We start from the raw sequence: 17,249 nt of genomic DNA, 5'->3' as shown, positions 1-17,249 counted from the left end.
CACAGCTCCACCGCAGCATCAAGTGTTCGTAAGTTTCCGAGGCAGCGACTTTCGCCATAACTTCTTCAGCTTTCTCAAAGATGCATTGATAAAGAATGGTATCAACGTGGTAACGGATGAGGACGCACCTAGGGGAAAAGCCCATTACGATGAGAATCTTTTGAAGCTTATCAGAAACTCTAGGATCGCTGTTGTGATCTTCTCCGAGAACTATCCGGAGTCGACTTGGTGCTTGGACGAGTTGGTGGAGATTGAGAAACAAATGGATCTAAAGAAGCTTGATTCTTGTCCTATCTTCTTTGAGATTGTGACTTGTCATGTAAAACTTCAGGAAGCGAAAAGTAGTTTAGACTACAATCTACTGCGGTTGGAGCACCGAGAACGGAAAAAAGCTAGGCAGATACATAAGAAAGCTTGGGAGGATGCAGAGGAGAGCTTTGGTTTCCGTAGCGTCTCGCTTGGGCTTGACATATTAAAATAATAGGTTTGATTTAAATTTATATAGCTAAACACCATATATGTTCTTAGCTTAAAGGTACTGGATAAATATATTGCATTGCCTATGATGGGACAATATATATAGGCATATAAACATAGACCTTGAATGACACCTCATTTTGCATCAGTTTTTGCCTTTTTGGCTTTAGATTCTCCAAAATCTACTTTAATTAAAAGCACATTTTGTGGGTTTTTAGCGTGACTTTTTTTTTTCTTTTTTTTTTTCTAATATATATTTATTCTAATTTACTTAAGTTTGCATTAATGTGTTTTCTATATACAATAAACCAATGTTTTTTTTCTGCATCATTATATTTTTTTTATCTTTTAATAAAAATTTATAATTATTATTTTTCTATTTTTAAAATAATTATTATACATAAAAACCAAAAACTAATCAAGTTACCATTCAAGATTTTGCAAAAACTAAAATCTACACCAAAAATCAAAAACTAAAAAAATCTAAAGCTAAAATCCAAAATCTAAAAACCAGTTAAAAACCAGCAGCCATTCGTGGCCATAATATTAGCCAGCTTATAATGGTCTAGTAAGCTGAGAGTTTGAGTTCCTCCGTTACGATTTAGTCATATAGTTGTTTAATGAAACCTAAGTACTCTAAACCAACGAAATGACCGAAGATGGTGAATACACACACACACAAAAAACTAGGAGAATCAAAAATTAATATATTGAAATATCGTTAACAAAAGGGTCATATCGAGTAGGCATGACCAAAATCAAATCGTAGCCGTATTTCGGACTTTAATCGGATCGTATCCGAACCGTAATAAGATCGTAACCGTATAAAATGGTTAGAAACCGTAACCGTTAACTGCAAATATATGGTTAAATTATATTAACCATAACCGTTAATTAATCGTAACCATATCAAAACCGTTGGTTAACCGCATAGTTAAACCGTAATTTGTTAACCGTAACCGTTTTAAAAATGTAATAAAATATACTAATAATTATTTATTTAATATGAATTATATGATATATAGAAATATGAGTACACTAAAAACATATTAATTATAAATAAATAATATTAATTATAAATAAATAATATTAATTATAAATAAATAATATTAATTATATTATATCATCAAATAATATTAACCGTATCATATTATTAAATAACCGGAACCGCTTCAACCGGAACCGTATTTAACCGTAACCATTTATTGAACGGTTATGGTTAAGGTTAAACAAAAATTTTAACCGTAACCGATGGTTGTTAAACCGTAACCGTGATAACCGTAACTGTGGTCATGCCTAATATCGAGGTTTATCGCCGACTTGTACTTAGAAAATCAAAAATCTAATTAACAATGAAAGTTTAGTGATTTATGCTCTTTTATAACACTAAATCTCTTATTTTTCAATGTGACGAAATTTCTTAATATGTGGAAATTAAAATCTTATCGGTTACAAAAATCTTAATAGATCCATGCACACAGCAAATGATGTTATCAAACTAGCATATATATTTTTACCGTTGCAACATTGTTATCATTCTTAATGATATTTTTGTCTTGTGTTGGAAGCAATCAAGCAACTTTTGTTAATGAAATCGTCGAGAAGGTTAAAGCAATGCTGGACAACGTTTCCTCATCAGATGTACGTAATCCTGAATTAAATCTGAATTACATAGTTGGTAGATCTAGAGAAAGCTAGTGATATATATATGTATATAAAAAAAAATGTCCTTTCTTTTTGGATTAGACAATGCCAGATCTGATTTCTTCACTCTCTTAGATCTTCACCACCTCCCTATAGCTAAACATTTACAAATTACAATAGCTTAATTAAAGAGTCCTCATATTTATATTTGAGTTCATAGATGCAACTTATACCCTGCGACTAATTTCTCTCTATCTACTATTCTACTGTAATTAACATCAATAGATTGTGCCACAACATCAAGTATATATATATATATATATGTTACCGGGGTGAGGAGATGCGGAGCAAGTTTTCCAGCTTTCTTAGAGCCGCTTGGCAAAAGAGTGGGATCAATGTCTTAGCAGATGATGATGAGGATATTATTAGAATAGAGTCAAGGGACGAACTCGATAAAATTTTTTGTCAAGATTCGAGAATCGAGGATCGTACTTATGATTATTACCAAGAATCATACAAAAGTTGTTTCAGATACAGCTTTTTTGTTTACATCTTTATATCTACACAACACAAGTAATGCATCATCCATTGTTTCAGATACAGCTTTTACGTTTACATCTACATAAGATATTATTTTTTTGGTTTTCCTTGTTTTCTTATATAAATCTACATTGGAATCTTTATGGGCTTTGTTTTTGGGCAGATCAGATGCAGAATTCGTTGAACATATTCTAGAGTGGACTAAGAAAATGTTAGCTTGGTTTTCCTCTGCCCACCCTCGGTGATCATTATTCCTTCGTTAACGCTCCTTGCCTCCTTCTTGTGTAAAAGTACTAGTCATTATACAAACTGTATTGTGTCCCTTTGAATGAACTTATACATGACTAACTAGAGACATAGCGACAAATATAACAACAAGGTCAGATAGGGTTCTCTTCTCTCAACCGGGCCTCTACCTTTACAACCTCTGAATAATGAATACCCTCTTATAGTCTTATGGTTTCGATCTGCATGCACCTTCCAGATGGCTCATCATCACTCAAACTCAAGTCATCAAGTAACTGACGGGTAATTGATCGCTGAATCCTGTTATCTCTACTCTTTTGCTCAAAATTCTTAAGACTCATCTCGCCTCATCTTTTGGTAAGTAGGGTCAAACATATATAAACATATTAGGTAACAACCCTGTGCGAGATAAATTTATGCTGTGAGATTATGTTTAGATCAAACTACTACGTATCAACTAAATATATAATCCGCTCTTTCTTCAATCTATACAAAATTTTTTATTTTGTTTAATTTTTTTTTTGTGTAAGAATATGTTTCACCCGTAAAATATTATATTCATAGTATTAAATAAGTCAATTGCCTATTATAATGATTATTGTGATAATTTTATTTTGGAAAATTTAAATATGTGAATAGTAATCAGTTTTTTTTAATAGGTGAATAAATTTGGGTTTTGAAAATGTTTTAGATCTAATAATGTTATAATAAGTAAATTTGTTATAAAAATAATTAAAATATATTTTAAAATTAAAATGTTTGATTTTTTTAATTAATTGAAAAGAATATTCTTTAATCATTCAATAGCAATTATGTGTAAATATCCATAAAAATGAGAGCAATAAATTCGAGCTCTCTAGCGATGACACATCAGCATTTTCTTGAGAATGCTTCTCTTTTAATATATAGGGGATTATCAATATATTTACACCAACAAAGAAAATATAGTGTTAACTATTTTTGTTGATTCAAAATATGTACATTCATCAATCTATATATATCCACCCTATCCATTGTAAACATAAAAAAACATGTCTTTTTTCCGTTCGAACATGTTTTAATTTGTGATCTCATTCAAAGAAAAATACAACAATAAATGTGTGTTTAACTTTAACCCTTTTCAAAAAAAAAAAAAAATTGTGTGGTTTCATCTTTCGATACATGTATATGTGACCTCATTTTACGAACCTCTAATAGAAAGTTGTATTAAGCAGTCAAAATCGACCGGACGCCAAATTGGAGCAAGGAAATTTCGGTTAACGTCGTGTAGTTTTTGGCTGAGGCAAATAAACAAAACTCAATAAAATATAGAATTTACCACTCCTAGAACAATATGAGCACAGGCCACAAATCATAAAATCAATAACTATTTCCGCGTCATAGGATCAGAGTGGATCAAATGAGTAAGTAAGAAAAAGTGAAAAATAAACATATCTTGGGTTACAAGGACAATCCTCATACAACATTTTCTTGTGTTTCAAGATAGCTTATTAACCAATGAAAGAAAAAGGCTAAAACTTTCAGAGCTTAAACGCTATATGAGGCAATCGTACAAATAAGAATGGACTACGCAATTTTGTTCAACCTCTGACTAGAATTTTTTTAAATAATGTTTTAGATGGTCGGATGAGGGTTGAACTTCACAGATTCGAGCCATACTAGCTCCTTAATCTCTTCTTCAGTGGAAGCCGGGTCCTCAAAATCAAAACTGAAATGCTTGGAACAAACAGGCTCATCGTTAAGGTCGTGAAGAGCTGACAAGTAAGGATGACACAATGCTTCCTCAACTACAAGATAAAGAGCATGATCCATGATTAACAATACAAGAAATCATCACTCATATATCAATTTCGGTATGTAACAGTTTCCAAAATCGTACCCGTGATACGTTTCTCTGGATCAAACACAAGCATTTTCTCTAGTAGATCAATAGCTGTAGAATTCATACTAGGAAACCTAGTAGAAAAGTTCTGCCTTGGGAACTTGGGCAGTTCCTTAACATATTTTCTCGCGTTCTCGCTTCTTAGAAACTCTAGGCTCTCTCCATCAGGTGATCCTATCAACTATTTAAGCCACATGAAACATCTCATCATAAACACAATGCAAACACAAATAGAAGTTTCAAGCAACTTGTACTGATTTTTCCTGAAACAGAACAACATACCTCGGTTATAAGTTTAAGCTGATGAACATAGTCTTTCCCCGGGAATAGAGGCTCCCTTGTCATAATCTCAGCAAATATACAACCAACAGACCAAACATCAATAGCAGAAGTGTACTCAGAACTATTAAGAAGCAACTCTGGTGCACGGTACCATCGAGTAACAACATACTCTGTCATTAACTCTGTTTCAGATGTCGTCCTTGCTAAACCAAAATCCGTAATCTTAAGATCGCAATTCGAATTCAGAAGCAAATTACTCGGTTTAAGGTCACGATGTAAGACATTAGCTGAATGAATATATTTGAGTCCACGTAGAATCTGATACAAGAAGTACTACACAAGAAGAAAAGAGTATATTAACATCATATAGCCTAGTAAAAAAACCGTAAAAGATAAAGAGTTACGAACCTGACAGTGATCATCATTCAAAGATTGGTCTGATCGAATAATCTGATGAAGATCAGTGTCCATCAACTCAAAAACTATATAAACATCTACAAAATCTTCCTTCTTTGCTGGTCTGATGATATCTTTTATAACCACAACCTGTAAAGAATTGAATGAATACCAAACCACCTTTTAGCTAACATTACTAATCGTTTTTGAAGCGTTTCCGTGAAAAAATAGAGTAGAAAGCCTTACGTTCTCATGTTCCAAATGACGAAGTAGTTTAATCTCTCTCAATGTCCGCTTAGCATCTACTTTATTGTCAAAGGCTTTACCTATCTTCTTGATTGCAATTTCTTCGTGTGTCTCTGAATCTACTGCAGCACTAATAACAATACCAGTATACCCATGAATCATACATTCTAAGAAAAAAAAACAGAACAAAACGAATCAAGGTTGCCCCACAAGCAGAACAATAAAACACAAACAGATCAATAGGGACATGATCACTAATTCATCATCAATTCAATTACAAGATTCATCAAATTACAAAAAAGATCTAATTTTTCAAAACAGCCCTGATTCAAGAAACCTATCAAATCAAATTAGGAAATAGGATTCATCAACATAATACCAAAAAAAAAAAAAAAATGGTTCGTACCAGACAAAACCGTAAGCTCCTCGACCAATAGGTCGAATAGGAGGAACATACTTGTTCGAGACTTCGAATAAGTTTCCATAGACATTGTATTGAAGATATCTTCCTCCATGAACAAGAACTCCTTTGATGTTAGTATCACCTGGATCTGTGGCTGATTCAATTTCATTCGCCATTATTTTATTTTTTCAAATCGTGAGAATACCAAAAAAAAACCCAAGAATCAAACTCGTTACGGGTTTTTGAAGATGAGATCGATGATCGTCTCTCTGCAAAAATAAAATAATAATTTTTGTTGAAAGTTCGAAGCTTTGAAAATCTCAGGAGAGAGAGAGAGACAAGTCACAAAGGGACAACGACTCTTTTCATTAGTTTCTTTTTCGAAGTTTGAAATTTTTTGAATAGGTAAAAGAGATCGTTACTTTTCCATCCGCCACGTGTCTCTCGTAAATGAATCGAGCCATTGAATAGGCAAAAAACAGGATGATATGTATTTGGGCCTGGCCCAACTATGATTTTTGTTCAACATTGGCCCAACTAGCCAGATTTTGCTGCTCTGATTTGTAACTTTGAATTATGTCCATGAACCGTCACGTCCGGCTCCTCCACCATCACCAAGCACGAACCATGACCCGTCACGTCAGATTACTCCGCCACCACCACCCGCGAGCAAGATAGGAAGGATCTACAAGATAGGTGATTCCAAAGAATGGAACGTCTACAACAGTTAACACTATTACAAGTGGAGTGAAGGGACAATTTCGTGTTGGAGATACTCTCTATCTCCACTACAACAAGGACCTCAACGATGTTAGAGAACTCAGCGATGATCTTGATTTCAGAACCTGTGAAGCAACTTCTACCGTAGCTGTGTACAAGACCGGACACGATCTTGTTAAGCTCACCAAACCAGGAGTGCATTATTTTGTAAGCTTAAAGACCGGCCTTTGTCAGCCTGGCATTAAGGTTTGAGTCATGGTGCAACCATCAAGTGAAGACGTTACTTTGCCGGATGTTCCCAAGAAGAAGATGAAGCTTTCACCTATTCGCCGCCGCAACAGGTGGTGGTTCCACATCTTCAGACCTCATCACTAACCCTTCAATTAAGAGTTTTTTTTTTTTTTCTCGTTTAGTGGTTTTGAAATACTTTGTTTGTTCGTTTAATTTTTATCATATGCTTAATTTCTTAATTTTGAACGTTTCTATTTTGTTTGATCATGAGAATGCTCACAAAGTCATAAAGATGAACGTGTTCCATATGACATATTGACATGTCACATGTCCATGTACTGTTAGATTCTGACCAGCAACGGGAAGACTAGTAATTAAATCAGGGGATGCCTCAATGGATTATGTAACTCCGTACGTGTTGATCGCAAATGAGTATTAAGCCTACCATATGTACTAATATTTCTCGTAACTTTCTATAATTATTGTGAATTTCACCATACCACTAACGATTTAATAAGCAAGTTTAAGAATACTGTACTTTTTTTTTATCAATTGAAGATGCCATAATAATGAAACTCGAATCGCGGACCAAAAAAAACCAAAGAGAACCTTAACTTTTTTTTATCTTGATGTTGTTTTATGAAAGTAACGGCCCATTGGTAAGAAAGAAGCAACAGGCCGAGCAAGTGCTAATGAGTAGCTTCTTCTTACTTACCAAAACATAATTAGAAACATAACAATCAAATGAAAAAGGTGCTTCTCTTACCTTAAGCAAGTCAATGTCTTCTTCTAGATCTCCCTACAAATTATATACAACATTTCTTCCTCTCAAAACTTTGATACCACAATCCATATCTGTCAACAGTTGATCGCTCAGATTCTCATACACAACCGGAAGCGTTGAGTCTCAGAAGATTGTGATGAATACTGAATAGTGTCCTAGTATATACTACTCTGTCTCTGCGCCCGGCGGGCATTTGGACCATCATTATGTTATGAATGGAAAATATTGACTGCTATAAAATAATTGACTTTTGGATCTCCTTGAATCGGTTAAAACTGCAAAAGCATCAAGTTATGATGAGAAGAACGTAATATGAAGTTATGTGGATGTTTATTGTATCTTGCTTGGTTTGAATAAGAATAACGAATCAATTTCACCGTCATTTGTTGTTATGTTAATCGAAGAAATTGACGTTAAATGTATATTTGATTCCATTGATCAAGAACTCATTGTTCTTTGTTCATTTTGGTTATTTGTTCCTTGTAGTTCATGGTATATTTAGTGTTCTAAAGAATTAGCTATCAGGTTCCAGCTTTCGATCTGATGTTGTCTTCTCTGAGATCTCCATGCCTCACTCAGCCAATATATTTAGCAAACAATCCATTGGAGTCCAGTTGTCATGCCAGAATCAAACCACATTACCTCTCCTAATTAATGTCGCATTTGATGAATTGCTCAGCCAAAGTTATAAGCTTGAGCTTTCCAAAACTATTAGTCGTGTTTTAAACCTCATTAGCTGCGTTATTTCGAAGTATTAACATAGTGATACTAAAGTAGTACCGTACTACTGTTTTTTTTTCTTTACTACCGTACTACCAGTTGACATAGTGATACTAAAGTATAACCCTCGATTTACTCCCAATTAGTTATCGATATATTTTCCTTAATACATATATAACCCACCATAAAACATAATATGGTGAGTTTTATTTAACTAGTAGAACATTCTCCGACACGATACCAACTACACTATCCACCTGGTGACTTTCTTCTCGTTTAGTCCACTATAAAGTGTTGTGGCAGATCCATGCAATTCACTTTTATTATTTATCTTCTCCACTACTTCGCTTAATTCGATGTGGCAATCAGTTCTCAAAACTTTAGCTCTCCACCATTATCCATGCTTTATAACGTGACTCACGTGACTAAATGTCCCGCCTAAAAGTTATATAAGAATCCACTTTTCAAATTCTTGTATCCATCAAGTCTAACTGTAATCTTAACTTTTTATTACTCACTTTTATACGCACTAGGAATCATTCTAATCTATCTGATTCTCAATTTTAATTTAATATATAATTTACTCGAGTTGATAATTTGATATGTGGTGATTGGTGATCACTCTTCAGTATGAAACTTTTTCGCTCTATTATTGGTACACTCTATTATTAGTTTACGTTATTATTATGCGTGACAGTATGACCCAAGGGAACATCCAATAAATATCTTGTACATTTTCTAAATGGATTTTGCGGGGAAAAAAATCTAAGAGATGAAGTATGAGTGGTTTTAAAGGTATATACGAGTGTAATCATCTTTGTCCGGTTGAAAAAGATGGTAAATTTTCGGTTCATAATAACATGATTAAGGAATTAAAATTGGAAATTAATAGGTCAAACATTCTTTTGCTTTTAATTGCAACATTGACGTAAGAGACTTCAAGAAACATGGACGTAAAGAGACTACTCAAATGTTTCAAGACATGTGGACTGTTGTAAGTCGTGGCAAACGCTGTCGTAGAGGTTGAGAGGCCACGATCATCACTAACTTTCCCTTAATTTCTACTTGATTATTAGTCACAATTCTCATAATGTTTTATGTGTATGCCTTTTTCCCATCCAACTTAAAAAAACTGTATGACCCAAAAGATCATCCTTTGTACTGGTTACATTTACATTTTATTGCGCATACAATTAGCAAAAAAATAATAATATGAATTGTTGTTTCTTGTTTTCATCTTCATTTTTGTTTTTCTTAACAGCTCCTGGTTCTGTCAAGATATAGTCATTTTGATTAAATTTTGTTTTATTGTTATATATTCACAAAGTGTTCTTGCCGACCGCTTGAATCAATGACAACAGTCACAGGCTGGGTTTCATACACATCCCTCATAAATTATTGCCTTATTGGTATTTTCCTCCGAAACAAATTTTAAGTTTTTGTTTTTTGTTTTTTCAAGAATTAATTGCTTCCTTTTTTGCGTTAGAGGCATGCCAAATTATCTCTATGATTGTAACTAAATACCAATCTTGAGGGGCCGTCACAGGCTCCGTTAACAGCCTTATACCATGGAGTAATCCAAAAGATCACATGATCGAGTGGCAGGTGGTATGGATAAATTATTAAAGACTGGCCCGAGTATAAGGGGGGTGTCTAGGCAGAAACGACATTGTTGAAAAAAAAGTTTTCAAGTTTGGATTTAACCATCTTTGATAATTAATTAATAGAAGCCATCAATGTATTTTCTAAAGTACCATATTCATGCAAGGTTAGGAGAAATTAACTTTGCTCGTACGAAAAGGTCAAAACTGCACGTTTTAATAATGTATTGATCACAACAAAAGGTAAAAGAACAAACTGCCAAAACACACCTAACTTTAAATTTTTTGACAGTAAAAGCTCAATCATTGCCAAAACGGTACTGTATTCTGTTAATATGATATAAACATCGTTAGTAGCAAAAAAGTTAATTCCATTTCAACCTTAAAAAAAAATCAATGGTAACCTATTAATTTCACTCTCTAATGGCTTTGATCACTATCATTTTTCTTATTCTCCAAATTCAGAATCGCTCATCAGTCATCACTATCGTCTATGACAAGAATTTTTCGCGGCAAGACGGAAAACATTCATCAGTGGACTCAAAGAAATGTCCATAAATATTATACAAACTCCAAACATTGACCCCAATACAAATGCAAGATATATAACAAAACCAAACCAAACCAGTCGACTACATTATTTTTTCCATCAAAGTCGAATAAAGTTGTTGGCTCACTCGATCCGATCCCTTGCATAACATACACCTAGTTTATATTATTAAGCGATGGAGCTTTTTTCGGTAGACAACGAGCTCTTGAGAGGGTATGAAGCGCGCATCGCAATGCCACATAAGCCTCTTGGATTGACAATGTTGCGAGCCATCTTCATGTAGCCAGCTTCCCCCCATGTGTTCCCCCTCGAATTTTTCACGAGCCAGTAGTCACGACCGTTCTCAGTTCCATACCCGATCACAACAACACCATGGTTTAGATTTGTTCCGCATGTTCCGTCGAATACTCCCTTTAAAGATTAAAAAAATATATAATGAAAATGTGTTTTTCAACTAAAGAACAAAAATCTAAAGAATTTTTTTTTTTTACCGATTCATAAAGCTGAAACTCTCGGCTGCTGGAATCGACAACGGCAGTCACAGGTTGGTGAGCAACCGCTTTCATGAGAGCAGATTCATCGTTAGCAGGCAAATTCTCATATCCATCAATCATAACATTATTGTTGTTTCCCTACACAAATATTTAACTTTAAAACATTATTCTTTCTTTTTACTGTGTTGTTATAGACAATAGAAACTATATATATACTATAACTATACACATACCTTGAGGCGGCCATCACATACTCCATTAACAGCTTTGTAAGGATACTCGTTGTCGGTACCAAGACCGCCGTTGTTCATAATGAACTCATAGGCAGCCTCGACTTTGCCTCCTCCGCAACCATTGTTTTCTTTGTTACAATTGATCAAATCTTGCTCAGACAAAGTGACCAACTCGTCCGTTACAATCTTGTTTAAGCCTTCCACGGCTCCCACAGTGGAGAAAGCCCAACAACTCCCTTCACACCAGAACAAAACATGCATGAATTGTATATTATTTATCAATACGTACAAAACGATATTGGTACTAACTTTAGTTAGTGCCCATTCTTGGTTTTAACGAACAATATACTAATACTTAAGTTGCATATTATGAAACATACATTTAAACTAACGTTTTTTTTTTTATATATAGAAAGGTTGTTTTAAGGTTTACATTAATTGAAACTGATTGCCAAATTTTAGTATTCATATTATTTTACTCTATATAAAATATACAAAAATAGTTAGACCAGATGGACCGGAATTAAAATCACTACTAGACTTACTGCAATGGCCTTGATCTTTGACTTGAGTCACTGCACCTTCATTTCTCCAGTCAACGGACTTAGGAAGCACATCACCAGCACTAGTCTTGTATCGGTTGCTGGTAGTCATGAAGACATGGTTCCTAGTAGGTCTTGCATCAGCCCCGTGGCAAATCTGCCCGTACTCATGGAGAGATAAATCGGCAAACCGGTTCAAACCTAGCCGATAACTGAGATTCTCAGCGTTCCGGTTAGTGATAAAACGGAGGTTGTCCTCAAAAATTGTTAAACGCCGTTCCTTCTCTGCAACAGACTCGTAAACTTTCTCATGTTTGATCATCCATGACTCGAACATCAAGGTGGCCTCAGCATCGAAGGCACCCTGGCGATGTCCTGGACCGGCTGTCACGTGGTGGTTATCGTCATAGGAAACGACGGACATGTCCATGTCCATGGACATGGCACAAGAGGCGATAGCCGTTGCTAGTAGGAGGATCAGCATGGCTGCTTGAGCACAACCCATTTTTTTGTTGGGCTTAAAAAACTATTTAAACTTTTATTTGTGTTTCTAAAAGTTATTAAAGAAGAGAAGATTTGTGCTGTGTACCATTGGCTAAGACATGACAATATTTATAGTACTCAGCGCTTAGATATATGACAATATTTTATTGGAAAACTAATATTATAACGTGTCCACTGGAGTGAACAAGTGGGCGGCAAACCTACTGTTGCAATTTTGGGTACAAGTGTCGTCCTAATAAATTGATGAGAATATTTTAAAATATTTGTTGTATAAATTGTTTACACCCCAAAAAAAAATTGTTGTATCTAAAAATTATTCTTCTCTGGGTCATTGTCATTCCATAGAAATGTTAATTAGGGTTTTGAATGGTAATCGATTCGCACACGACGACGACGGTTACAATAGTAACAAAACAGTTATTATGCACATTAACCATTCGGAGCTTAGATATAGAAACGTGCCCAAGTTTGCTTGCGTACCTTGAATGCGAGTAAAAAGAAGGTATGTAAGGTCATTCTTGATAGCCAACCTTGCATATTCTTTAGGAGGTGTTTTCCGAAAACTTTGCCCAAGGTTTTTTTTTTTTTTTTTTTTTTGGGACACACTTTACCCAAATTTCTAACCATGAGTAGTAGTAGACTAATATTGAATAAAATTGATCGGCAGTAGTAGAAAAATCTTTTTTGGTTATCATATCAATTATATGAAAAAAAAACCCCACTATATATAACAGAACACATCAGATATTTAAATTACATCCAAATTTATCTATATCTATAAACTTGTTGACTGATTCTACAAACTACGCATAGTTCTGAAAATCACTTTCGGATCAATATTTCCATTGCAAATCAATATTTTCTGTTCTTTGTTTTAGTCACATGATATTAAAAATAATTTTTTTTGTAGTTCTTATCTTAAAATTGCAACAACTAAACATACTTAATTAAGGCACATAAATTATTTGTCATCTCGTTTTCAAAGGATTCAACTAGTTTTTTCAACAAGGAATTGTAATGACGCTGCTCCTTTGCTAGCAAAGTTTGGTTGTATTTCAAATACTTTTTAGTCAGGGTGTTTTTGACCTCTACCATGGATATCAAGCAAGTTCTACGACTATAAAAATTTATCTATATAATTTATTTTTGCTGAAAAAAAAAATCTCTATAGAAACTTGTCAAAAGATTATATAGACTACCCTAATTTTTTTTTTTTTTTTTTTTTTTTGTATTACAATATACTAAAGCATACTTTTATAATTGTTTTCCATGATAAGTTACAGTCTTCCAAAAATAAAACTATACAAATTTAATTATCTAAATAACCAAATCAATTATTTTAATTTATACATATGCTAATATGCACCACTATTTTAAAAAATCTGTCTGTTACAAATACGCTTGATCACTTTCGTCTCTCTCATTCTCCAAACTAATTAGAATCGCTCAATATGTTGTCTCCCACAAGTATTAATGTTTTTGGCATTTATCCCTAAACGAAAAGCATTCATCATTAGAACGAAAAAGCCATAAATATTATACAAACTCCAAACATTGACCCCCATACAAGTCGAAAATATATTACAGAACGAAACCCATCATATCGATTACATTATTTTTCATTCAAAATCGAATAGGTTGTTCGCTCAGTGGATCCCTTGCATAATATTACATATAGTTCATTTTATTAGGCGATGGAGCTTTTATAGGCAGAAAACGAGTTCTTGAGAGGGTATGAAGCTCGCATAGCAATGCCACATAAGCCTCTTGGATTGGCAATGTTGCGAGCCATCTTCATGTAGCCAGCTTCTCCCCATGTATTTCCCCTTGAATTTTTGACGAGCCAGTAGTCACGACCGTTCTCGGTTCCGTACCCGACCACAAAAACTCCATGGTTTAGGTTTGTTCCGCACGTGCCATCAAACACTCCCTATGACATAAAAACAAAAATATTCATGAAATATTTTTCTAATTAAAGAAGGTTTTCTAAACGAAAATCTTAAAATGTCTTTTTCTTCACCGATTCATAAAGCTGAAACTCTCGGCTGCTGGAATCGATAATGGCAGTCACAGGCTGGTGAGCAACCGCTTTCATTAGAGCAAATTCGTCGTTGGCAGGCAAATTCTCATACCCATCAATCATAACATTCTTGTTGTTTTCCTACACAATTTTTCTTTTAAGTTCAAAATGGATTCGTTCTTTTAATGTTGTTATCCACATTATTTACATATGCGATCCTAGTTATCCTTACCTTGAGGCGGCCATCGCAGACTCCGTTAACAGCTTTGTAAGGATAATCATTGTCGGTACCAAGACCACCGTTGTTCATGATGAACTCATATGCCGTCTCCACTTTGCCTCCTCCGCAACCATTATTTTCTTTGTTACAATTGATCAAATCTTGCTCAGACAAAGTGACTAACTCTCCCGTCACAATCTTGTTTAAGCCTTCTACTGCTCCCACCGTCGAGAAAGCCCAACAACTCCCTTCACACAAGAACAAAACATGCATAAATTGTTTGTAGAGTTTTGGATAAAACATGATTAACCAAAACTCACTTCGAGTCTTATAAACTGTAATCGAATGATATGTCATTTTTTAATTTTTGAATTAAGAATTGACACCTATTAGTGACCACTATCATTTTTCTGATAACTGTGGTTGGAACTTTGAACCAACAATAATGTTTTACATACTATGGTCCACAAATATTTTTTGGCTAGTGTTAGTTTGTATAAAATAAGAGAGAAAATATAATTACAAACGATCAGAAATATACTTACTAGCTCTAAAAAGTGATTTCTAATTAAAGAAAATTTAAATAACTTTCTATTATTATTCCTCTACTATATAAGTTGTTTTCTTTTACTAAGATTACTATTAGGTTTTTATTTTACCCTAAATAAAATTTATAATTAGACCATGACCGGCCGGATTTTGTACACTTACTGCAGTGGCCTTGATCTTTCACTTCAGTAACTGCGCCTTCGTTTCTCCAGTCAACAGACTTAGGAAGCACATCACCAGCACTAGTCTTGTATCTATCGCTGCTAGTCATGAAGACGTGGTTCCTACGAGGTCTTGGATCAGCCCCGTGGCAAACTTCTTCATACTCATGAAGAGATAAATCTGCAAACCGGGTTAAACCTAGCCGATAACTAAGATTCTCAGCGTTCCGGTTATTGATAAAACGGAGGTTGTCCTCAAAAATGGTCCGACGCCGTTCCTTCTCAGCTACGGACTCGTACACTTTCCCATGTTTGACCATCCATGACTCAAATATTAACGATGCTTCAGTGTCGAAAAAACGGCCAGAACTGGCTGTCATGTGGTTGTTTTCATCGTAGGAAACTACGGACATGTCCATGGCCGTGGCACAAGATGCGATGACCATTGCTACTACTAAGAGGATCAGCATGGCTGTTTTAGCATTACCCATTTTTTTTGGCGTAAAAGTAATCAAACTTTGATGTCTATTTGTTTCTGATAGTTTTAAAGGAAGAAAATGGATCTTGTGTTGTGTTATTGTGGCTAACATATGACAGCTTTTATAACACATATCCATTGCAGTGAACAAGTGCATGTCCGTTGCATGTGTTGGTGCGACTGTCCTTGTCAATCTTTTACCAAATATTTTCAAATGAGATAAGTTTTAAAATTTTGTGGGTTCTATTTTAAACTTTTTAGTCTTTTTAGAATTCACGATTTGGGAATTAGGTGCAGGAAAAAGTGACTATTCAAAGGAGAAGATTTCTACATGGTGAACACGTTAATATTCGTGAAGGTCTAAGAAAATTATGATTTTTTTTTTAAAATATTATAGTTTTTTATGTTAATGAAAACATATTTCTATTACCAAAAACATTTCCTAGCCTCTTAACTGAACGTACGAAAATAACATACAGTATGTTATGAAAAAATGATCTAAACGTTTCTGAAATTTTTTCCACTAATTGAAGAATTTGCAAAAGTTTCCAAGAAAATAGACTCGCACAAGTTTTGGTTATTAAAAATGTTTTCAGTACACATAACACTGTTGATATATGTTCCTCAGCTAAACCGTAAAAAAAGTTGTATATAATCCCTAAATCGTGAAATGTATATTGTAATCATATAATATCATCAAGCCTAAAAAATATATATGTATCATAAACCCTAACTGTAATACCCCGTACTAAACCTAAAAATATATGGGAAGGACACCAACATGACCGTTCAACCAATGAAGGAAATAAACCAAAAAGGGAAAGATTGGTTAAAAACCAAAGGAACAAAGATGACTAAAGCTCAGTAGAAGGGATCCTCAAGACTTGTCTCGAGAGATTATTCCTCAGAAAAATAATCTGAAGATGAAAGACGTAGTAAGATAGCTGAACGACCTTGCCGAGAAAAAATTGTTGAAGAAGAGAATTTCTAAAAAAGAGTAGAGTCAGTCAGTAGCTAATAGGACTGACATCAAAACCTTTGCAAAGATTATTTAAGGATCGGCGCTAAGGTTCAACAAGAGCCGATAGACGTTTAGCGAGAATCACTATTTTACGATAATTAGTCCATCAACTAAGAAACAGTCGGGAAGGAAGAAAATGAAGCATTCAGTAGGCTAAAGCATATGTTTAAATCAGATGAGAAGCTTGAAAGGTTTTATCCAAGAAGAATCAGTCAGTTTTCAAGAGTTTCAGAGACTTGATCCAGAAACTACTTAGAAGAGCGCTAAGGAGCAGAATTGGAATTTTATACTAAGGACAAGCTTGA

General features: G+C 34.3%; 3 protein-coding genes across 3 annotated transcripts; all 3 read right to left on the bottom strand.

The window, feature by feature from the left end:
• Positions 1 to 4,258: 4,258 nt before the first annotated feature.
• On the bottom strand, positions 4,259 to 6,505 carry LOC104737133 (mitogen-activated protein kinase 5). Its single transcript, XM_010457238.2, has 6 exons — positions 6,120 to 6,505; positions 5,714 to 5,843; positions 5,480 to 5,617; positions 5,072 to 5,404; positions 4,787 to 4,970; positions 4,259 to 4,694 (listed from the first exon to the last, which is right to left on the bottom strand). Exons 1-6 carry the CDS (start codon positions 6,290 to 6,292, stop codon positions 4,522 to 4,524), a joined length of 1,131 nt encoding a protein of 376 aa, XP_010455540.2. The 5' UTR covers positions 6,293 to 6,505; the 3' UTR covers positions 4,259 to 4,521.
• A 4,170-nt stretch (positions 6,506 to 10,675) lies between these two features.
• On the bottom strand, positions 10,676 to 12,576 carry LOC104737130 (putative cysteine protease RDL5). The gene is made up of 4 exons (XM_010457235.2): positions 11,995 to 12,576; positions 11,450 to 11,685; positions 11,214 to 11,354; positions 10,676 to 11,133 (listed from the first exon to the last, which is right to left on the bottom strand). Exons 1-4 carry the CDS (start codon positions 12,494 to 12,496, stop codon positions 10,891 to 10,893), a joined length of 1,122 nt encoding a protein of 373 aa, XP_010455537.2. The 5' UTR covers positions 12,497 to 12,576; the 3' UTR covers positions 10,676 to 10,890.
• Positions 12,577 to 13,988: 1,412 nt separating this feature from the next.
• Positions 13,989 to 16,056, bottom strand: LOC104737131 (putative cysteine protease RDL4). Its single transcript, XM_010457236.3, has 4 exons — positions 15,447 to 16,056; positions 14,748 to 14,983; positions 14,516 to 14,656; positions 13,989 to 14,425 (listed from the first exon to the last, which is right to left on the bottom strand). The coding sequence occupies exons 1-4, from the start codon at positions 16,054 to 16,056 to the stop codon at positions 14,183 to 14,185; spliced, it is 1,230 nt and encodes a 409-aa protein (XP_010455538.2). The 3' UTR covers positions 13,989 to 14,182.
• Between the last annotated feature and the right edge of the window lie 1,193 nt (positions 16,057 to 17,249).

Source organism: Camelina sativa, chromosome 13 (genome assembly GCF_030686135.1).
Source record: "Camelina sativa cultivar CO46 ecotype springtype chromosome 13, ASM3068613v1".
Classification (NCBI taxonomy): Eukaryota; Viridiplantae; Streptophyta; class Magnoliopsida; order Brassicales; family Brassicaceae; genus Camelina; species Camelina sativa.
Note: the sequence above shows the minus strand (reverse complement) of the source record. Positions and strands in the feature narration are given on the sequence as shown.

Excerpts from the sequence above, each read along its gene's own strand:
- LOC104737133 (XM_010457238.2), bottom strand. The coding sequence starts at position 6,292 with ATGGCGAATGAAATTGAATCAGCCACAGATCCAGGTGATACTAACATC. Across the intron at positions 5,844-6,119 it reads GGAGCTTACGGTTTTGTCTG|TGCTGCAGTAGATTCAGAGA; the intron begins GTACGAACCATT and ends TATTGTTATTAG. Across the intron at positions 4,695-4,786 it reads TCCAGAGAAACGTATCACGG|TTGAGGAAGCATTGTGTCAT; the intron begins GTACGATTTTGG and ends TTTATCTTGTAG.
- LOC104737130 (XM_010457235.2), bottom strand. The coding sequence starts at position 12,496 with ATGGGTTGTGCTCAAGCAGCCATGCTGATCCTCCTACTAGCAACGGCT. Across the intron at positions 11,686-11,994 it reads CAAAGATCAAGGCCATTGCA|GGAGTTGTTGGGCTTTCTCC; the intron begins GTAAGTCTAGTA and ends TCTGGTGTGAAG. Across the intron at positions 11,134-11,213 it reads AGTTTCAGCTTTATGAATCG|GGAGTATTCGACGGAACATG; the intron begins GTAAAAAAAAAA and ends TAATCTTTAAAG.
- LOC104737131 (XM_010457236.3), bottom strand. The coding sequence starts at position 16,056 with ATGTGTTATAAAAGCTGTCATATGTTAGCCACAATAACACAACACAAG. Across the intron at positions 14,984-15,446 it reads GAAAGATCAAGGCCACTGCA|GGAGTTGTTGGGCTTTCTCG; the intron begins GTAAGTGTACAA and ends TCTTGTGTGAAG. Across the intron at positions 14,657-14,747 it reads TCTGCGATGGCCGCCTCAAG|GAAAACAACAAGAATGTTAT; the intron begins GTAAGGATAACT and ends AAAATTGTGTAG.